This window comes from Zingiber officinale, chromosome 6A, assembly GCF_018446385.1.
Source record: "Zingiber officinale cultivar Zhangliang chromosome 6A, Zo_v1.1, whole genome shotgun sequence".
NCBI lineage: Eukaryota > Viridiplantae > Streptophyta > Magnoliopsida > Zingiberales > Zingiberaceae > Zingiber > Zingiber officinale.
The window spans coordinates 31088515-31111758 of NC_055997.1; the positions used below are offsets into that span (position 1 = coordinate 31088515).

Consider the following 23244-nt stretch of genomic DNA (forward strand, 5'->3'; position numbering starts at 1 on the left):
ACACAAACTAACACAAGCAGAAGCTCTCCACCTTCATTCCCTCATCCTCTGTCGTGCAACTCCTGCTCAGTAGAGTGTCTATGAAAACATTCGAGTGTCACTCAGTTCGCCGTGACCACTAGTGCTTGGTGGAATCACGGTCAACCATTGTATCCTGGGAAATAGATGACCCGAGTAAACCTCGAAGCACTGCCGGAGGTGGGGCGAATCTGTTTCAAGGAAATTGCATCATTCGCAGGCCTTAGTCAGCTCGCCCGGTCTGCCTCTCGCCAGACCTATCTACCTGCCTGGTCTGCCTCTCGCTAGACCTATCTATCCGCTCGGTCTGCCTCTTACCAGACCTGTCTACCCGCCCGGCCTGCCTCTCGCCAGACCTGTTTGCCCTCCTGATCTGCCTCTCGCCAGACCTGTCTGCCCGCCTGATCTGCCTCTCGCTCGGCTGGTTTGCTTCGCCCGACCTGCTTGTATGTCCGCCCGACCGATACCAGCTTGCCCAACCTGTCTCTCTGTCCCCCCGACCGACCTGTTGCTAGGCCTATCTACTCGCATGGTCGACTCTCTGTCTCTCTGATCGGACGATTACTTTGCTCGATTAGTCTTACTGCTCGGTCAGCCTTTCTGATCCGCTGCGCTCGCTAGTGCTGCTCAGCCGATCAGCCCGCTCTGTCAACAGTGTGCAGACTACCTTCATCACCTGACAGAAATCAACCCCTGCTGGCAGCCTGAGATTATCAGCTCACGTCATCTCAACTGTAAGTTGAATTTAATTTGAGTATTTAAATTTAGCTAATACCCCGTATATCTCCGGCAACAGATTATTTTTCCCAACAATATTAAAACAGATTTGATTCTATTGAGATGACCACATAACAAAATGTTAAGGTGCAACAAACTCAACACGTGCAGGCTCCCTCCGCCCCGATTAGAACTGTGTCAATCAACCACGGGGAAAAGCTAGAGAAGTTCAGTGGACTAAACTTCAAGAGGTGGCAGTAAAAATCGAGGTGAAAGTATCTCTCATCTAGAGTACTCTCGAATGATTGACAGTCTGATGTATCTGATGAGTTGTATATGACCATACTTGGCCTACGCAGTAAGTAAACTGAGTAGATACACGAGTAATCCTAGTGTTGAGCACTGGAAAGGGATAACAAGAGTACTGAGGTACTTAAGGTATACTCATGAATATGGTTTACACTATATGAGATATCTTGTTGTGATCGAAGGATATAACGATGTAAGTTGGATAATAACATAAAAGACTCTAAGTCTATGAGTGGATATGTATTCACTTTGGGAGGTGTAGCCATTTCCTGGAAATCTTCTAAGCAAACCGTAATAACCAGATCCACGATGGAATCTGAGTTTGTAGCTCTTGACAAATGTGGTGAAGAGGCTGAATGACTACGACAATTCTTAGAAGATATTCCAAGATGGTCGAAACTTGTGCCGACAATTTGCATACATTATGATAGTCAATCAGTGATTGGTTGAACACAGAGCCATCTGTATAATGGTAAGTCTAGGAATATATGTCGTAGATATAATACCATTAGACAACTGCTCTCAATGGAAGTTATCACTGTTGACTATGTGAAGTCAAAGGATAACCTAGTGGATCCGCTAACCAAAGGGTTAAATCGAGAGTTAGTTGTAAGCTCATCATGAGGAATGGGCTTGATGATGTTGTCAGCGATCAATGCAGAGGACACTCAACCTATGCTGACTAGAGATCCCAAGAACTAGGTTCAAAGGGACAACTAATCTGCACTGACTAGACACACTGTCGGGGATAGCCCAATGAAACAGTGACTAGACTAGGGTAAATCGATGGGCTTTTAATGATTAAGAAGAGTATATGACAACTCTTAAGGGATCACCTATATGAGAAAGAAGTGGGGCCGCTTCGAAGAGAATTGGAGGCACAATTCTTAGAGCTTCTCACAGAACCAGGCGTGCTTATAACCAATAATGAACACACTCATGAGAACTGAGTTGTATTATGGAGAGTCTTGGGTGAGATTTGACACTACTTACACAGACGATAGTATAGTTCAAGGACATCGTGTCTACTATTAGCCAATAAGCAACTAAATCTTTACAAGGGAAGGTTCAAAAGGTAAAACCTACCTATCCTATACTTGACTCAACTATTGAATGCTATCACATATCCTATCTTCATTCATGTGGGAGATTGTTGGATATAAGGGATGTGAATGGAGAAGAGGTGGAAGAGGAAAGATGCTCCATTGTGAATGAGACTTTAGTCCCATATTGAGAGTTTCATGGCATGTTGGTTGGTTTATATTGATTCACATGCATTGAGGATGTGAATAAATACATGGGAAGAGACTCTCTTCACACGTGGGTGTGTAGGGGGTGCGATTTGGACTGAACCATGTTGACTCGTGTGTGGGCACAACCTGCGCGCGCAGAATGTCGGACCTGCCGGGGCAAAATTTGCCCAAGTGGAAAGACCAATATTTTACCACGTAAATCTTTTTGCTGCTGTGTAACTGATGCATTAAAGTCGAGATTAATGCAGAATCAAAACGGTCGAATGATAATGAGTGAAACGGTGGGCGTTTCACCCGACAAGTAATGGTCATTAATCAACCATTAACACTGCCATTGATCTGAGCTCCTATATAAGGAGGCTGCGATCATAGGCAGAAAAAACACACAGCAACATAAACAAAAGCTCTCCATCTTCATTCCCTCATCCTTTGTCGTGCAACTCCTGCTCGGCAGAGTGCCCGTGATATCATTCGGGTGCCACTCAGTTCGTCGTGACCACTAATGCTTGGTGGAATCATGGTCAACTATTATATCTTGGGAAATAGACGACTCGAGTAAACCTCGAAGCACTGCCGGAGGTGGAGCGAATCTGTTTCAAGGAAATTGCGTCATTTGCAGGCCTCAGTTAGCTTGCTCGGTCTGCCTCTTGCCAGACCTGTTTGTCCGCTTGGTCTGCCTCTTGCCAGACCTGTCTGCCTGCTCGGCCTGCCTCTCTCCAGACCTGTCTGCCCGCTCGATCTGTCTCTCGCCAGACTTGTCTGCCCGCCCGGTCTACCTCTCGCTCGACCGATCTGCTTCGCCTGACCTGCCTGTATGTCCGCCCGACCTGCCTATCTGTCCGCCCGCCTTACACCAGCTCACCCGACTTGCCTCTCTATCTACCCGACTGGCCTGTTGCTAGGCATGTCTACTCGCACGGTCGACTCTTTGTCTCTTTGATCAGACGACTACTTTGCCCGGTCGGCCTTGTTGTTCGGTTGACCTTTTTGATTTGCTGCACCCACTAGTGCTGCTCGGTTGATCAACCCGTTCTGTCAACCGTGTGCAGACTACCTTCATCACATGGCAGAAACTAGCCTCTGCTGGCAGCTTGAGATTATCAACTCAGGTCATCTCAACTGTAATAATTCGAGTATTTAAATTCAACTAATACTCCGTATATTTCCGGCAATTGATTGTTTTTCCCAACACTATCATCATATCATATTTGTACGATTTGGCTTATTCAGAAGAACTGTATTAGAATTATCCAACGAAAGCGATGAAGGATTTCGTGCCTTGAAGTAGAAGTTACTAGACAACGAATTTTTGTTTTCTTTTTATTTCACTGCAAACTATACTTTAATTCAATTTTACTAATACAAAAAAGGAAAAAATTTTAATCGAACAAGATTCACCCTTTATACTCCAAGTACAAGGCTGAGCCTTACAAATAAACTTCATTTTGTAACTTCTTGTCTCCAAGTGTCTAATCTCAAAGCCTTTATATAACATAACCATCTATTATTTTTCCAAATCTTTTGCCAACAGAAAACACTTGATTCCTATTATCCTCTTCTTCAACTAGCATGTACAGTGTGAAAGAGAGTCCCACGGGGTTATCCAGAATGGTTAGTGCATAGAAGATTACCCAATGAGACCATGGGTTCGAATCACGGGGTACTCAGGACGCAAATCTCTGGTTCCCGTGTCCCTCTTCCTACTGCGCACTAGCTTTTCCGGTTACCGTGATTAACCTCCCTCGTGATGGCGTTGGGCAAGGTACGGAGGAGATACTAGGGACAAGCATTATTGCCTTTTGCCCAATGTACAGTGATACGGTTAAGTCCTGATGGCAAAGTGGTAATTATGAGGAGAGGGGAGGGGTACTTTGGTCAAGGGGATGGAAGAAGCCCTTTTAGGGCACTGTTCACAGAAACAAAGGGGGGGGGTTTCGTTCGTGGAGCGTTTTTTCCGCCACCAACTTCCCTTTCTTCCTCTTTCTCATGAGCGCCTCGCCGGTGCCGGCTTCCGACCATCACCCTCACACCTCTCTTTCTTCTCCCCGCAACACCGAAGACGAAGACTGCTCTTCTTCCTCCTCATTGCGCCGTCACCGGGCAGATCACTGCCGGCTCCTCCTCCTCACTGCGACCATCGCCGACTCCTCCTCCTCCTCTCGTCGGCAAATGCCTTCGGCCATCCCTCTTCCTTATCCGCGCGACCCTCGCCTCAAATGTCGCTGCTGTTTTCTCCAGCGAGGCCGCAACCACTTTTCATCCTTCTCCTCTGCCGCCGTCTCATCTCCCCTTCGAGCGTACCGCCGGTGACGACAGCAGTCGTCGCCGCCCCTCCCCTGTTCAGCGCCGCCTCCCTCTCTATCTCTCACACTCGCCGGCAGTCCGTATGCCTTCTACCTCCTCATATCACTGCCGACCAACATTGTCTTCAGCAGTTGACGCCGCTCACAGCCGGTTGAGGTTGCCCCAGGCGGTCAACGAAGTCCACAACCAGGCGTCACCGTCTCCGGGGGATGGCGATGTCCTCCAGACCGTCTTCGTTAGCGCATACCTCTTCGATCCATCTGATCATACCCGTCTGACGACGATCCAACATTCCGCTATGACCCTTTGATTTAGACTAGCTCCAGCTTGTGAGCTGTGGTTGTTCCTGGCCTTCGTACCGTTTTATCGTGTTTTGGCTTTTGTGCCGATCTGGCTTGTGTATTGTATTCCGTCCTACGCGCTTATCCTACCTGTGTGTCGTGTCCCGGCCTGTGTGCCGATCTAGTTTCTCGACTTACGTGCCGATCTAGTTTCTCGGCCTACATGTCGACCTAGTGTCCCGGCTTGCGTGCCGATCTAGTTTCCCGGCTTGCGTGCCGACCTAGTGTCCCGACCTGCGTGCCGCTAATATCTCCCGGACTGCGTGCCAGTGCCTTACCCCGACCTGCAACTTGTCTTCCGGGTCAGTGCTGCGTTCTGCTTCTCGTCATCAGATCCAGCTCTCCAGCTTGATCGGAGTCATCTACTCTTCTGGGTCGCGACAACTCGAGCCGCGTCCCATCCGAGGGCGCCCCCCTGGGCCAGGGTACGTTCTCCGTTCATATTCTTTTTATGCATTTCATTATTTTATGGCTTAGTCTTGTACTCATATATTCGTTGGATCTGCCTCGAGCATCGGGGTACCGGGGGCCGGGTCAACCCGGTCGCTGACTGCAGGTAGCGTTAACCAAAGGACTTCCGAAGACTTGGTCAACACAGGAGCCATCTTAGCACACCCCCCTTCGGGACGTCGCGACTTTGTCAACATTCTCGCCACCTCACCCGACGGTCCGTCTGACTCAGCTTCCGGACCGGATCAATTTGGCGCCGTCTGTGGGAACACAACAACCTGTTCTGGAACGTGAAGATGGACGACGTCGGGAGGTTCTTTGCTATTATCACAATCCCGGAGGATTTCGACGCATATATTATTTTCTATCCTCACTCCATCGGTATTCGGGGGTCGAGGGATCGAGTGGAGCTTCAGTTGGCTGACAGGAACTGCTATATTTCCCTGATAAAAGAGCTAGGGACCTTACTCTCCAATCAGGGACCAGGGATTCAGCTCCCCGATCAGGTGTGTTATAGGCTCTGCATCCTTCACCATGAGACTCTGCATCCTCTTACTGCTACGGGCTCTGCACCCTTCACCGCTCTGCTTCCTTCAACCACGGTGCTCTGCTTACCTCTACTTTTATGAAATCTGCTCCCCTATATTACCATGGGTTTCATTCTCTTTGACGGTCGGGGCTCATATTATCATCTTCCCCCCTCGCTCCACGGGTATTCGGGAGTTGAGGGATCGAGACAAATCCGCAGTCGGCTGACACCACTCCACGATCAGGTATGATACGCAATCAGGTATGACAAAGGCTTTATTCCCTCATATTGCTACAGGCTTCGCTTCTATGGGCTTCAGGGCTTATCCTCCCCCGTTCGGGTTGAGCGGTTGTCACTGGTCTCAGACCAGCTTATTGGATTTCATATTTCCCCCGTTCGGGGTTGAGCGATTGTCACTGGTCTCAGACCAGCTTATTGGATTTCTTATCTCCCCCGTTCGGGGTCGAGTTATCGCCACCGGTCTCGGACCGGAGTATTATTACTGGTCTCGGACCAGTGCCATCGCCACCGATCTCGGACCGGAGTATTATTACTGGTCTCGGACCAGCGTCATCGCCACCGGTCTCGGACCGGAGTATCATTACTGGTCTCGGACCAGCGCCATCGCCACCAGTCTCGAACCGAAGTATCATTACTGGTCTCGGACCAGCACCATCGCCACCGGTCTCGGACCGGAGTATCCCAGACTCTCGCCTCAGTGCGAGTTATAAGTGAGCTCTGCTCTCACGCCCAACGACCTTTCAGGTCGGCTCCCATGCGAGAATCAAAAGTGAGCCCTGTGCTCACGCCCAACGACCTTTTAGGTCGGTTGTCCCAGACTCTCGCCTCAGTGCGAGTTATAAGTGAGCTCTGCTCTCACGCCCAACGACCTTTCAGGTCGGCTCCCATGCGAGAATTAAAAGTGAGCTCTGTTCTCACGCCCAACGACCTTTCAGGTCGGTAGCCCCAGACTCTCGCCTCAGTGCGAGTTATAAGTGAGCTCTGCTCTCACGCCCAACGACCTTTCAGGTCGGCTCCCATGCGAGAATTAAAAGTGAGCTCTGTTCTCACGCCCAACGACCTTTCATGTTGGTAGCCCCAGACTCTTGCCTCAGTGCGAGTTATAAGTGAGCTCTACTCTCACGCCCAATGACCTTTCAAGTTGGCTCCCATGCGAGAATTAAAAGTGAGCTCTGTTCTCACGTCCAACGACCTTTCAGGTTAGTAGCCCCAGACTCTCGCCTCAGTGTGAGTTATAAGTGAGCTCTACTCTCACGCCCAACGACCTTTCAGGTCGGCTCCCATGCGAAAATTAAAAGTGAGCTCTGTTCTCACGCCCAACGACCTTTCAGGTCGGTAGTCCCAGACTTCTGACGGTCATGGCTCAGATTATTCTCTTCTCCCCTTGCTCCCCGGGCATTTGGGAGTTGAGGGACCGAGACAGATCCTCAGTCGATTGACATCATTTTGTGATCAGGTATGATAAAGGTTCTGTCCCCTTATATTGCTATAGGTTTCATTTCTATGGGCTTCAAGGCTTATCCTCACCCGTTCGGGGTTGAGCTATTACCACCAGTCTCGAACCAGAGTATTACCACCGGTCTCGGATCAGAGTATCATTAACGATCTCTCGGTCAGGCGGTCAGACCAATTCCCAGTCAGTCTTCCAGACAAATTCCCAGTCGGGCTTTCAAACAAATTCCCGGTCAGGCTTTCAGACAAATTCCCGATTGGGCTATCAGACAAATTCCCGGTCGGGCTTCTAGACCAAGTCCTGGTCAGACCTTCAGATCAATTCTTGGTCAGGCCTCCAAACTGCTTCTTTGCTAGGCCCTCAGATTGTTTCTGGGTCAAGTCTCCAGATCGAGTACTGGTCAGGCCTCCAGAGCACCTCCCGGTCGGGGTCCCTGACTCTCGCCCCGGTGCGAGTCATAAGTGAACTATGCTCTCACACCTCCAGACTCTCGTCCCAGTGCGAGTTATAAGTGAGTTTTGCTCTCACGCCCAACGACCTTTCGGTCGGCACTCATCGCTCTGCTCGCAGCTCTGCCTGACACTCACCGCACTCGCTCCACTCACTTGCTGCTATGCCCGGCACTCATCATGCTCACCGCTCACTTACAGCTCCGCCTGACCCGCATCACACTTGATTCACTTGCCGCTTTGCCCAGCACTCTCAGCTCACGTTTTCGCTCACTGCTGTTGCCCGGTCGACGCTTACCGCTTCTCTCGCCGCTCTGCTCGGCACTTATCATTCGCGTTTCGCTGTTGCCCGGTCGGCGCTCACCGCTTCACTCGGCGCTCTGCTCGGCACTTATCATTCGCGTTTCGCTGTTGCCCGGTCAGCGCTCACCGCTTCACTCGCCACTCTGTTCGACACTTATCATTCGCGTTTCGCTGTTGCCCGGTCGGCGCTCACTGCTCCACTCGTTGCTCTGCTCGGCGCTTATTACTCGCGTTTCACTGTTGCCCGGTCGGCATTCGTCGCTGCACTCGCCGCTCTGCCCGGTCCTCATCGCACTCGCTTTACTCGCTGTTCTGCTCGACACTCATCCGTAGCAGGTCGCTCACCGCTGTGGCTCGGTTGGTACTCACCGCTGCACTCGCCGCTCTGTCCGGCTCTCTGCATCCGCATATCGTTCACCGCTGTGGCTGGGTCGGCATCCACCGCTCACTTGTCGCTTTGCCCTTCACGTTTCGCTCATTGCTGTTGCTTGACCGTTTGCTCGACCATTCGCTCGTACCAGTCGGCTACTCGTTTTACGCCGGTTGGCCTATCGCTTAATGTTTTTCTCGGTTACGTGCTCGACATCGCTTGCTCGGTCTTATTCTGCCATATAAGCATTCTCTCTGTTTCTTGGTTGACACTTTTCGGTCAACCGGTCGTGATTTATTGTCGTCCGAGCATGTGCTCGACACCGCTCGTCCATCATCTTTCGACTCGCTTGACCTTTTTGGTCGCTCGGTCGTCATTTTTCAGGTCTCACTCACGGCCTTGCTCGTCGGTCCGTCTCTCTATAGCTCGGTCACGATCATGATTTTGTGCATCCGTCATTTCTCTTTATTGTCAGGTTGCGATTCGCTGTCGCTCGGTCGACACTCGTTCGGTCACGATTATGGTTTTGCTCGTCTCTCATTCTCTCCATTGCTCGGTCGAGATTTATCGTCGCTAGGTCGGCACTTTCCCAGTCGCGCTCATGGCTTCGCTCGTTGATCAGTCTCTCTATTGCCCGGTTGCGATTTCTCGTCGCTCGCTCGATTCTATTTGGGTCCCCTGCTCAGCACCGTCACAGTTACTCGTTCGACGTAATAAGATGAATCCAACGATCTGATTCCGCGTTCGGTAGCGATTATGTTTTGGGCTTGGTCTAGTCAGTCGGACTTACGCCTCCTTCGACTAGACTTGAAGGGGAGGCTTGTGATACGGTTAAGTCCTGATGGCAAAGTGGTAATTATGAGGAGAGGGGAGGGGTACTTTGGTCAAGGGGATGGAAGAAGCCCTTTTAGGGCACTGTTCACCGAAACAAAGGGGGGGGGGGGGTTCGTTCGTGGAGCGTTTTTTCCGCCGCCAACTTCCCTTTCTTCCTCTTTCTCATGAGCGCCTCGCCGGTGCCGGCTTCCGGCCATCACCCTCACACCTCTCTTTCTTCTCCCCGCAACACCGAAGACGAAGACTGCTCTTCTTCCTCCTCACTGCACCGTCGCCGGGCAGATCACTGCCGGCTCCTCCTCCTCGCTGCGACCATCGCCGACTCCTCCTCCTCCTCTCGCTGGCAAATGCCTTTGGTCATCCCTCTTCCTTATCCGCGCGACCCTCGCCTCAAATGTCATTGCTGTTTTCTCCAGCGAGGCCGTAGCCACTTTTCATCCTTCTCCTCTGCCGCCGTCTCATCTCCCCTTCGAGCGTACCGCCGGCGACGACAGCAGCCGTCGCCGCCCCTCCCCTGTTCAGCGCCGCCTCCCTCTCTATCTCTCACACTCGCTGGCAGTCCGTATGCCTTCTACCTCCTTATATCACTGCCGGCCAACATTGTCTTCAGTAGTTGACGCAGCTCACAGCCGGTTGAGGTCGCCCCAGGCGGTCAACGAAGTCCACAGCCAGGCGTCACCGTCTCCGGGGGATGGCGATGTCCTCCAGACCGTCTTCGTTAGCGCATACCTCTTCGATCCATCTGATCATACCCGTCTGACGACGATCCAACATTCCGCTATGACCCTTTGATTTAGACTAGCTCCAGCTTGTGAGCCGTGGTTGTTCCTGGCCTTCGTGCCGTTTTATCGTGTTTTGGCTTTTGTGCCGATCTGGCTTGTGTATTGTATTCCGTCCTACGCGCTTATCCTACTTGTGTGTCGTGTCCTGGCCTGCGTGTCGATCTAGTTTCCCGGCCTGCGTGCCGATCTAGTTTCTCAGCCTATGTGTCGACCTAGTGTCCCGGCCTGCGTGCCGATCTAGTTTCCCGGCCTACGTGCCGACCTAGTGTCCCGGCCTGCGTGCCGCTAATATCTCCCGGACTGCGTGCCGGTGCCTTACCCCGACCTGCAACTTGTCTTCCGGGTCAGTGCTGCGTTCTACTTCTCGTCGTCAGATCCAGCTCTCCAGCTTGATCGGAGTCATCTACTCTTCTGGGTCGTGATAACTCGAGCCGCGTCCCATCCGAGGGCGCCCCCCTGGGCTAGGGTATGTTCTCCGTTCATATTCTTTATACGTATTTCATTATTTTATGACTTAGTCTTGTACTCATATATTCGTTGGATCTGCCTCGAGCATCGGGGTACCAAGGGCCGGGTCAACCCGGTCGCTGACTGCAGGTAGCGTTGACCAAAGGACTTCCGAAGACTTGGTCAACACGGGAGCCATCTCAGCACACCCCCCTCCGGGACGTCGCGACTTCGTCAACATTCTCACCACCTCATCCGACGGTCCGTCTGACTCAGCTTCCGGACCGGATCATACAGTGTGAAAGAGTCCTCAACTATATCAGATGAAATTCTTATCACAAGTAAGAGCATTTCATTCAGAACATTATCAATATCAGATGCATAAGAATTGCTGGTGTTTGAGTAATCATCTTTAAAGTATTCAAAAACCAACTCTTCTTCCTCTTCTAGTCAGCATAGTAAAAACCATCTTCCTCGAATTCGTTGGCTTCTTCTACAACATAATTTTCCTTATCATGTTCATCCACAAGCTCATATGGTAATTTATCTTCCTCATGCCAATTGCAAAATTGCATAGTCTCATGTAAATTTTGAACGTATAAGAATTGACTTGATTGTATGTTTGTATTTTGTCTCGTCGACGAAGAAGACACCTCTCTTGCATTACATTATCAATGTGAGAGAGAACTGTGGAAGACAAAGGTGAGTTCCTGGAAAAAAAAAATCAATTAAATAGCATATAAGCATAACATGCTATTTTAGAATTCAAGAATTATCAAGTCAACAATACTTTATATCAGATACCCTCATTTGATCAACATTAACTAAGACAAGGATAATAGAAGCTAGTAACTATCTTTTACATGTTGTAGAAGCTAATTGCTAGTTTCTACATAATCGATCGTGATTAGATAATGTTCATTTGAAAAGTAATGTGTCATGGAATCCCCTGTGTTTGTGTTACTCATTGAAATATTGTTTGAACCTAGTTATCACTCTTAGAGAAATAAAATTAAAATGATATAAAATCACTGTTGTAGAAGCGACAACGTATAAACAAGCTTCTATAATGTGTAGAAATCAATATCTAACTTCTATATGTTGTAGAAGATAGTATGTAACTTATACACATTGTAGAAGATACATGCTCACTTCTCCAACCCGTAGAAGGGAGCATGTCTCTTATACACATTGTAGAAGCTAGCATATAGTTTCTATACATTGTAGAAGCTAGCAACTAATTTTTTCACGTTGTAGAAGTTAGCTGTTAGCTTATACACAGTTGATCGTAATTAGATAATATTTTATGTGAAATATAATGAGTGTTATGGAGTCTCATTCATTTTTTTTCTTATTGAAATATTGTTTGAACCTGATTATCACTCTCAGAGAAATAAAATTAAAATAATATAAAATTACTATTGTAAAAACTACATGTAGACAAGTTTCTACAACTTGTAGAAGCTATAACTTTTATATGTTATAGAAGCTAGTATGTAGCTTTTATAATGTGTAAACAAGCTTCTACAATTTATAGAAACTACATGCTAACTTCTACATATTGTAGAAGCTTGTTTACACATTGTAGAAACTAGCATAGCTTCTACAACATGTAAAAGAAGTTAGCATGCAACTTCTATAAGTTGTAGAAGAAGCTACCTTCTAACTTCTATACCTATCTCATGTTCACATAATGTTTATAAGACATACCTGTCAGAAAGCAACATCACAAAAATATAATTCGCACTCAACTCAGAACACTAACAACAAAATACAACTAGTCTTTGAAACTGAATTTATCCGTTGTTATAATAAGAAAATTATTTTTGGAATAAGTTATAATGAGTGGAAGAATAACGGTCGTACAAATAACATAAAAAAAAATCCACAAAAATGAATTTATTTACTTGATAAAATAGGAAGACAAGTAATATTTTTTAGTTGTATGCAATAAAAAAAATAAAAACAAACCCTACATTGTAAGGAAAACCCAATGTCAAAGAATGGAGGAAGTTTTTAGATTGAAATTCTGGGAGGATGATAGGCAATATATTAGTGAAATATGGTTTAAAGTTAGACAGATTCTTTTTGATTTACTAAACCTTAAATCAAATAATTCAGCCGACTATGGTTCAAAGTTAAAAGGAATACTTCAATACTTAAATTTAGTTCATAACTTAAATCATGTTCAAAAACTCAAAAAAAAAACGATATTTTGGATAGGAAAATCGGATGGGATATCCATTTAATTTTAATTAAAAACTAAAGTACCCATCTAATAATGACACATGATTTTAATTAAAAACTAAAGTACTCATCTAATAAAAACACATGATAATGATAAATGATGGTCTCTATTTGATTTTTACCTATATTTAATTATGTATGTTGAAATAGCTATACAGTTGCAGAATTGATTTTTACCCTTTAATTTTTAATCTTAAAAAGAGCAATCTAATCAATAATCATATAAATCATACAAACATGATATCTTAGGTTAAAATTCGATATATTTAAATATATCTTTTTTTTTATATTATGATCATTTATACTGATAATTAATAATTATTCATGATTTACTTCATCCAGTTATAGATTTGTGAGAACGCTGGGCGAGCGAATCAGTTTGTACATAATTCACTTTATGCGAAATTAGACAAGATATTTGTTATAATTATATTTGACCCTTGTAATTTTGATCAATTACATTTTACGGTTTTTACCTTCAAAAGAGGCTTTCGGAATATTGTTGTGCTGAAAGGAAAACAAATACGAGGACGATGTTGCAAAGTTAGGGCTAAAATGGCATTTATCATAATCCTTGGAGGGACCTATACATTCTGAGGGCTAAATTTTAAAAATGCGCAAAAGTAAAAAGCGACAATAAATCAATAATAATGAATTTATCTTTTCTTGAACTCCCTCTTTTTTCTGACATTGTTGTCCTGCAACGGAGGCGATCCTTGAGGTAAACTGCGATGATCCCTTCTTCCTGCAGCCCTCGTCGCTCTCCGCTGCCTCCGGCGAGGGGGAGATCCTGACGCCTTCCTTGTCTTGGTTTGTTAGGGTTAGGATCTACTTCTCCTGCTGCCGCTCGACCTGCCGGAAAAGGGATAGATAGCGAAAGAAAGCGATAGGTAACTAGGAACAGGGAAGAGGAGGATCTGCAGGATGTCTGCTCGGTCCCAGGTCACGATTACACTGGGACGAAGTGGTCAGGTAAAAACCCCCCCTCTCTCTCTCTTCATCTTCCTGCCATAACCGTTACCCATTAGAGGCCCTTCCTTTGAGCTTTGTGATTTTACGGTCAAATGATGATAGAGAATAACTGATGTATGCACGTCGATTCTGCTTTTCCTTCCTGGTACAGTCTCTTGCATCGGTCGTGCAATATAAAGTTTATTGTAACGGCTCCCTCTGATTTTTATTTGCTCAAAATAAAATTCACGTTCCATTACTCATAAGATTTATGTAGATACTAGTAGTGAGTTGAAGTCTTGTTTTTGAGAGTCTTTAGCTTTTTAGCGGGGTTTCCAGTATCTAGATCAACTTTTCAAGCATATTTATCTTGGTAAAGGAAAGTGGTTTTCATACGCTTCCTGCTAAGTATTTATTTAAAGTTTTAGCTAAGTTGGCATCATGTGCATGTAGGAACAGTATCCTTTGAACATTCCATCTCCATTACATGTTTGTCAAAATCTTATGTTTGAAGTAAAAGTTTAAATCCATTTTATTTGGTTCTATTCTTTAAGTAGTCATCCATGTTTTTTCTTTCTGTAGAAAGTACTGTCACAGAGATTATCTAGCACTTGTTGTTAACCTCCTAGTTGGGAAGACTTTATTATTCTTTAAATCAATGGTGTATTAATTTTTAGTATGGTCTAATGAATGTTTGTTGGTGTAAGACTCTTTCTTTTTAACCGTAAGAAAGGAAATATATCTGTATTTAATCTGAATGAACAAAAATCATTTGGATTTGTCTAAGATGAATTTTTCTTCCATATCATCAATCAGCAAAATATCATCTTGATAAGTATCATTTGGGTGCACGAACCAAGTTATTGATATTTTAGTATTTTCCAAATATTTAAATACTCCTAAACTCTAGTTTCTTTGTGAGAAATAAAGTTAAATTTTTTAGGTTATTGAAAATTGATTAGAATTCACCCGAAAATCACGCAAAGTGCATTCTAGCTTTGTTTGACTTGAAAATATCAGTCTGAAGGATCTTTATAGCTTTGTTATAACCTATCCAGATTGGAAATTGGCCCTATTTAGACAAGAAGTCATCTCTCCTGAAATATTTGAGTAGTTGGCTTGTCCAATCCTATAAGCTACCATAGAGTTTCTATCATTTCAATATGATACACGGGGTGCCTATTCCTTGTTTCTCAATTTGAAGCTACTGCCCTTCACAGGGATGTTTACATGTCATGGGTGGTACGGGTACCTGAACCTTCACAAATGTTAAATGCTTGAAAAGAGATTGAAACATGGTTACACAAGCTTAAACTAGCCCAACAAAAGAGGACAGAGAATGCCACAATGGCATTCTTTTGTTTATTCTCCACTCTCTCCAATTTCCTCCTTGCAACTCTTTCTGCCCTCCTCATCTTTGTCTTCCTCTTCCACTACCCTCTTCTGATCATCTGCTTCCCACACTTTGCCTCCCTCTACTCCACTCATTATAACCTCCTCTTGTCTTCCTCTTTGAACACCTTATCCTCCTCTCCATGCAACCCTCTCTCTCCCTCATCACTGAAGTATTTTGTCCATTGTTGTCCAATAAATCTGTCGTCAAGCTGCTTGAGTTGTCACTGCACTTCTCTGACCAGCTTGTTCTAACTCTCATATCTACAAGCAACCCATGCAATAGCTTGTATGCAACATATTTGCTATATAATATGCTTGTTCTGGCTTCTGCAAATGCTACTATAAGTTTGTTTTGAAAATCTTTTTTTTCTCTATACAAGTGATATAATCTTGCATGGCATTCAATTGATAGATATTGTAAATAAGTTCTATGAGGCCAACCTCATATTGTTGGGACTAACAAGCCCTTGTAATGATGGCGATTTAGTGCATTTCTTCAATTTTAGGATTGTTAACCTTACAAACTTAGTGCAAATGGTCTAGGGGCATTATTTGAATTTGCTCCCATCTGAGTTGATGTTATTGATGGCCTATTTTGTCGAGAGAATAAAATGTTGAGTGTCGAGAGACATTCATATGCAACTCATTTATGTCATTGTTGTTTCCATAGTTGTTAAAAGTGAGTGCTTCACTCGCTTAAGCGTAAAGCGTAGTGAGGCGCAAGCCTTGTGCTTCAGAGACCTCGGAAGTGCACGAGGTCTCTGAAGTGTGCGCTTCACTGCACTTTGCGCAAAAACACAAGCACAGGCATTCGCTTTTGCGCGAAGCGCATAAGCTTTCCTTTTTTTTTAAAGTTTAAAGCCCTTAAACCTTCTTAAAATCAATCATTAAGTCGATTGGTCTACCTCTCACCATCAGAAGCGTCTGCATTCTCCCAGAGTCCCGGAGGTGTCATGGGACGCCGGTGCTGCTGGACGATCAAAACTTAGATCGGATTTGATTAATTCAATCAACTCCTAATGGGATAGTTCGAATAGGTTTTCATAAATCCTAATTAATTATCCCAATAAAATATATAGAAAATATATTTAAAATTTAAAATTTTTAATGAATTTTATTAATTAATATAAATCAGATTTATATTCTGATAATAGTCCTTTTGTTTATTACACTTTTTATGTAAAGTGTGTGCTTCGCTTTGTGCTTTAAGCCCCAAGACAACATTCTTTTGCGCCTCACGCTTTTGACAACTATGTCTGTTTCTAGTTTCTCCACTTGTAGGTGCCACTATTGCTTCTTTCTCAACTAGCACTTGAAGGGTTTTACCATTAAGCGGATACTGTTTTAGCCGATGGATGAGGTTTGAGTCTCTCTGTGCAATGGCCTATCTCTAGCTGTTCACGTAGTTGGGAAAATTCCTTTGTTAGTTAAAGTAGTGATCCTATTGGTAAAATTGGTTCTATGCAAACTTCATTAATTCCCATCCTCCATTGAAAAACATATGTGCCTCTTCAATCCCAGGAATGCTGTTGTGAGGAAACATATTCTTCAACACCCATCAACTTTTGGGTAAGTCAGCTAATTTTTTTTTTGAGCAAAGGGGCAAAAACCAAAATCCTTTGCATGTGTTTGTCGAAGCTTTAAGCTCATCCAGATGGACTCTTTGAATAAATGGAGGGATCTGGCATTGATTTTATGCTGTCCTGAATCAGGGAGACTTGGTAGTATGGCGACTAGAAGAAAGTGAATGATGGCATGCCATGTTGGTTTACTGATCATACATCACATGGATGAGGAATTGAAATGTTTATATTTCTCTGTCTCTTAGTTCAATGTATCAATCTGATGAATCTACAGCCAGTATATGATTGGCTAACTTGACTGTTTTTCCTTCCTCTGTAGGTTGTGAAGAGAGCAAGATCTGCATCTGATGGTAGACATTCTGATGATGACTTGCCTGCTGTAGGTGGCAAGCGATCAGTGAGAGAAAGGTTGGAAAGCAACATAACCAATTCCAATTCATATGGCAGCCATTACCAAGACAAACGGTGTGCTCTTTTCTTTCAGTCAATAAAGCAGTAATACATATGGTGTCAAAGGGATTTTGAGACAAACAACATATCTACATAGATAAAAGTAGCCTTTTGAGGGACAGACATTTGAATAAATCCTGTCATATATATATATATATATTGGCCGGCAGATAACAAATACTTGAGTATTTTATTCTTCTTGGATACTAGGCTATTCTCATGTTGTCTGTATGTCTTCTGTTATCTGAATTTCAGGTTTTGATTAATTTATTCAGTTCAGCTTTGCCATCGATGTGTGTGATTTTAAAGTTTGCAAGTTTTCATTAGTAATTGTGCTCACAATTGAGAGAACATTGCTGTTATGATGTCCAATATTTATACCTTTTCTGCTCTGGGCTTCATCTGAGACTTGAGAGCTTCACTTGTTATTTCACTTTTATTTGTTCTTATTTTGTTGTTTTAATGTCGATATCACAACGAGTGTTTAAAACTTTAATGCATAAGCTATCTTAAAACAAGGTCATACCTTTTCTTTACAAGTTCATGATTTTCTGAGGTTATAGCACATACAGATTTTGCACCTTGTGAATTTGTTCTTTAAGCAGCGGGCTTTGCATTCGATGTTTCATGAATTAAATTGTTGGCTCATGAACCTGAGCTTAAGAGAAGCAAGTTCTAATTGATATTTGTTTAATCCCATTTTGTTCAATAATCACATTTTATGTAAATTCTATTGGGATGGTAATATTATTTCTCTTGTTGCAGTCAAAGGACAGGACACAATGAAAGATTCATTGATAGGAGTGTGAGGGGCAAGCAAATAGAATCTGATGTTCCTTCAAATGTACTCATAAAGTATTACTTTTCTTTTTTCTTGTTTGCTCTAATTTATCAGTACCTTAATCCATAATGACAATCAGGTTGGCAAAGATGATCTGAGATGGAAGCTTATAAAGAAAAGCTTATCTCGGAGAGGGCATCTTGTTACCGAAAGACGTGATGTTGATCTGCGTGAAAGGTTATCTCGGAGTATACATAATTCGAGCAGATCTAATGCTAGACAACAACCAAAAGAATCAAGTGCCTCTAGCCTTGGGAGAAGAATACCTTCTGCAAGAAGTGCAGATGATTTGCTCAAATTGGATTCACATAGAAAGTCTTATTCGGTAGCTTTGGATAAGCCAAGGCATAATTCTCCAGATAGGCTCATCAGTGTTCCAAGGCATATGCCTCACTCAAGAAGATATGGGGACCTACACGATGCACCAGGGATTATATCTCTAGATGCATCTAGACCTAGTTATTTGACAAATACTCTAGTAGGTGAAGCTTCTAGATCTGTTACTTATATGAGCAAGACTACCCCTGTAGATGTAGCAAGGCCTGCAGTTCGAGCTCCTGCACCTGGCGTTAATGTGCACAGAAGTGAACTTGGGGTAAGTCTGTAGCTCCAAAGAATTGCTTCTCATTTGATATTCTTTTGGCCAACATCTCTGCAAGAGAATCCTGGACATTTGAATATGATTAACTGATTCCTTCACACAATCTGCTGTAATTTTCCTGGGCAGCATTTTAGCTCCTCTGGGACTGTATATCCTGTACATTGCATGCTTTATGACTGATTTGGAGGCAAGATCTGAATGATCTATTGTCAGAAAGAGGAAGATAGCGCTTCCAGAAACCAAGAAGGATATAAAATTTGTGTGACATTGCATGAGTCTCTAACTAGGCAAAATTGCATAAACTTACCCTGCATTTCCTCCTTTTCTAAAGTACTTCCACACACCTTTTTCCATATCATGCCTTCCCACTTTTGAAAATTTCACATTTCAGTTACTTTACTGACCATGATACATTGTTCTTAGAGATAATATCTAAATATAGTTGAAAGTAGCAATTTCAATATTTTGCATTGATTTTATACACACTTTCCCAAACATTTTAAATATAGGAAGTAATTTAAAGTATCTAGATTTTTTTTTTGTATTAACTCTTTATCTATAAATTCCAGATATAAGAAGTAATTTTACTAGTAGCCTTTTATATATAATTTTTTTAATTGATTTTATACACAAACTTCCAAACAAATGTACTTGTTTCCTAATTAACCTTTTGTCTGTTTAAAAAAAATGCAAAGAAAGAAAAAGAAAAACATGTTAGGAAATAATTTATGATATTCTTTTATAAATCTAATAACAATTGAAGTGATTCATGTGCTTTTTTGTGATTCTTTCCCTCTCTGGTCCCCTTTCTCTCCTATTCTCTCTCCAAGTAAACCAAACCTTAATGTGCTATATATGCATATCATTAAGATGTACTTGCTAACTGATTTATGAGTTTTCATCTCAGAACTAACAAGCGTAGCTATATAACATGATAATCTGCTGTAGGTGCTTACTATTTTCTGCAATAACAGTATGCATGTTGCCTAATTATGTAATTATTGGCTACACCCCTTAACAAAATGCTACTTGCTTTCTTCAGCCTGGGGAACCTCTTACAGTTGGTGACCTGCTAACATCACTGGGTCTGGGAAAATATGCTATACTTTTTCAGGCAGAAGAGGTAGAGTCACTGTTGAACATTTTCAGTACCTCATGAGGATGCATGCTTGGTGATGTTCTTTCCTTGATTGCTTTGTCTGTACTAGATTATAATTGGAGGTATATTGCGATGACCATTCAGTATTGTCTCATATCATTATAGAGACCTGTCTTATTCCCTATGCTATGATTGCTTAGAACCTCCTTTTACCAAATTAACTTTTGGTTTCATATGTAGCTATTAAATGCCATTTTTTGCTTCTGTTGTTTATGAAAATGAAAAGTTAATTTGCATGAGGTGGCTTAAGCATTTCAAATTGTTTTGTGCTTTTTTGGGATAAATTAAATTCTATTTCTAATTGCATTAATTTGCAATATACCACCACTGTGAAAAGCCTTTTCTTCGTTAATGTCATCATGAACTGTATGTTAACGTCTAAACTATTTCTAACCATTTTTATTATGAAAAGTTCCTTAAATGGCCCGTCACTGGAGTTGGTGCTTGAGAATGAAATAATATATTTGGCCTTATTTTTTCTGTTTTCAGGTGGATATGACAGCATTAATGCAGATGAGAGACAATGATCTTAAAGAGATGGGAATTCCTATGGTATTTACATTATTTGCTCTATTTCTTTTCTGGTCTTACACTTTACACAGTTTCCTTGGATATACTCAAATAAGTTGAATGATTAATTTTCGTTTAATACATTTTACTATTGTGTATTTACAATTTGATAGGCATTATTGTTAATGTCCAGGCAAAAAGCTTACTTAAACTATTTTCATCATTTGGGTAATATTTTCTATCTAAAAATTCCTAATGAAGAATCTGCACTTTATTAAACTGAAAATCTTTGGAATATCCGAGTGTGCCTGTCCGATGTCATGATTTCAATTTTTAAATGTTCCTATTTGGGAATAAAAGTTTAGAAGCAAAGGGCAATGAATTAATCCTTTATGATGGGTTAGTTTGAGTGAAGCATGCATGAACTTATGTTGGGACTATATAGTTTACCACTCATCTTCCTAAATGTTTAAAGTTTACTGGTAACCTTTTCATACTTATCAAAGATCACAATATGGAGGAAAATTCAGCACAATGCAATAATTTTATGATGTGTACCATTCACAGTGCAAGAACAAATAATGATAGTCCAACTTTCCGAACTAGATGTAGCCTTTTCTAGTTTAGCAAAGATCATGCATATGGACAAAAACTCACTACAATGTAATAAATTTGTAGCTTATAGTATTCACATTGCAAGAGCATCAACATATGGTACCACAACTTTTCAAATTAGTAGCGTCACACAGGGAGGTAAACTCAGCACAATGTATCAAATATAGCATACAGTATACACATTGCAAGCGCAACAACATTCTGTGCTCCAACTATCCTAATTAGATGTGGTAGTTTTTTCCTACGCATGGAGGATAATTCAGCACAACGTAACAAATTTTTGACATAGTATTCACATTGCAAGAGCAACAACATTCCGTATTTCAACTTTCCAAAGTAGATGGGGGTTAGAGAGAGGACTTTCTTGAACATTTTTTTCCTGTAGATTAGTTCTGTTTACTAAGGAAATTATGTGAAGGTTGGAGAGAGGCAAAAGAATATTAGCACAATTTTAAGAACTTGGATGATTTTGGTATCACCATATAGATTTACATAAGGTTTTCAATAGCCGGAAATGATCCATATATTAGAAATTAGATGGTAGGGACTCAACTGTTCTTGTTGCTGATGGGACAGACCTTAGTCCATGTTTTATTGGTTATTCTCCTGGTTATTGCTTTCCAGCTTCAAAGTGTAGGTGAATCGTTGATGACTACTATCGTCTCTAATTTCTCAGCTATTCTGAATGGGATGGCTTTCTCTTGTATAAATGGTCTTTTACTTTAGTGATCCGAGTCAATGATCCTCACAGCCTGCCTATTTTGTTGATAAGTATGTAGATGGATGATTGAGTGAATGAATCATTTAGATTTCTGTTCCCTCCTATTTACTTGGGTGGATGTGATTGAGAAGTGGACAAAATCAGAATAGGGTTTCATCTGCCATTTTGATCATACTCGATTGGGGCGTTTAAGGATCCGTGTCTTAAGGTGTTTTGTTCTTATCTGTCCCATCCATCCATCCATCCATCCATGTACAAATAAAAAATAAATAAAAAGATGGTAACACTATATCTCATCTTTTTTCCATCGTGTCTTGTCACCTATTCATCCAAAATTATTAATGTTGGAAAATGGGAGCAAAAGCTGTATTAGTGCTTTTTAGCACAATGTACCTTTTTTTTCTTGTTTATTGTGAAACAATAATTATTAGTCATTACTAGACTATAATGCCCAAATTTCAGAAAGGACATCAGTGCCAACTTATGGAACTCAGTAGTCATTGAAAAGGCACCAGTTCTAGTATGTTTTTTCCATTCCAATCAAGGGCACCTAGCTTAGCTAGTGATCCCTCTCTTCGAAGTTAATAGCCTTCCGACTATTTGGAGATCCTCCTGCGTGCTAGACTAAAGGCCTTTTACTTGGCAATGAAATTATGAGTTGCTCCTAAGTTGATTGTCAGTGGAGTCCTGGAGAATTCGAATATTAGAAATATTCCATTTGCATCAGAAAACACTAGTTTACAATAGGATCGCACCATCATTTTGTTGTATGTCAGAAGCAGTTAATATGACTGCTATGCATCTTGAATCTTGTTTATGATATCAATGGGATTCTATTTTTCATTTTTATAAGCCACGGTAGTAGTTCCCCATGTCATATCAGTGGCTTAAGTATTGTTCTTTCCCTGCCAAAGATCGCGAAAATGTTTCTATTGTTATTCGAATGCTCAGGGGTTTTCACTTTGTAGGGTCCTCGCAAGAAAATCTTACTCGCAGTTTTATCTCATACAAGACAGCGACGACAATAACAACTACAGCGTTGATGTAAAAGGGCATCAGAGGCCATCAACCATGTTGTTTGTTATGGCAGTTGAGCATTAAGCTTTGGAATTCTGAACTATACTTATTTTTTAAATTCTCTGAAATTAGTTCTTAACGGATGAGATTACTCATCCATCTTCAATGGAATTTCCGAGCTTGTTCAAAGTTGTATTGAGCGTAGTATGTACTATGCAAGGTAATTTTTTGTATCTTATATATCAAAATTATTTACCAGGGGATTAGTGATATGCGGATGTGATGATGTCTGCGTGTTTATCTAGATGTTTGCATAAATGGGTTGGATTTACACTATATGAAGACCCAGTGTAAAATTATAAAAAATAATTAAAAGGGTTTTTTTCTAAAAATATTTTTTTAATATTTATAATAATAATGGATAATAATTACAAGGATTTTAATTTTTTTATTAAATATTTTTAATTTTGAAAATATTTTTTTAATATTTGCTAAAATATAAAGTTGAACTATAGATATAGTTGCTAAAATGTGGAACAAATTGTCATTGTAACTACAATAATAATTCTAAGAG

At 42.3% G+C, this 23244-nt stretch overlaps 1 protein-coding gene across 2 annotated transcripts; it reads left to right on the top strand.

Annotated features, from left to right (window-relative positions):
* The first annotated feature begins 13442 nt into the window (after window positions 1-13442).
* On the top strand, window positions 13443-22940 carry LOC121996217. Of its 2 annotated transcripts, XM_042550093.1 has the most exons (8): window positions 13443-13548; window positions 13647-13799; window positions 17076-17221; window positions 17972-18050; window positions 18127-18642; window positions 19691-19771; window positions 20297-20359; window positions 22622-22940. In XM_042550093.1, exons 2-8 carry the CDS (start codon window positions 13752-13754, stop codon window positions 22679-22681), a joined length of 993 nt encoding a protein of 330 aa, XP_042406027.1. In that variant the 5' UTR covers window positions 13443-13548; window positions 13647-13751; the 3' UTR covers window positions 22682-22940. The 2 variants fall into 2 exon arrangements, 1 of the variants encoding a protein (XP_042406027.1); XR_006115994.1 differs by having other exon boundaries at window positions 13509-13799; window positions 19691-19869; window positions 22622-22672.
* The last annotated feature ends 304 nt before the right edge of the window (window positions 22941-23244 follow it).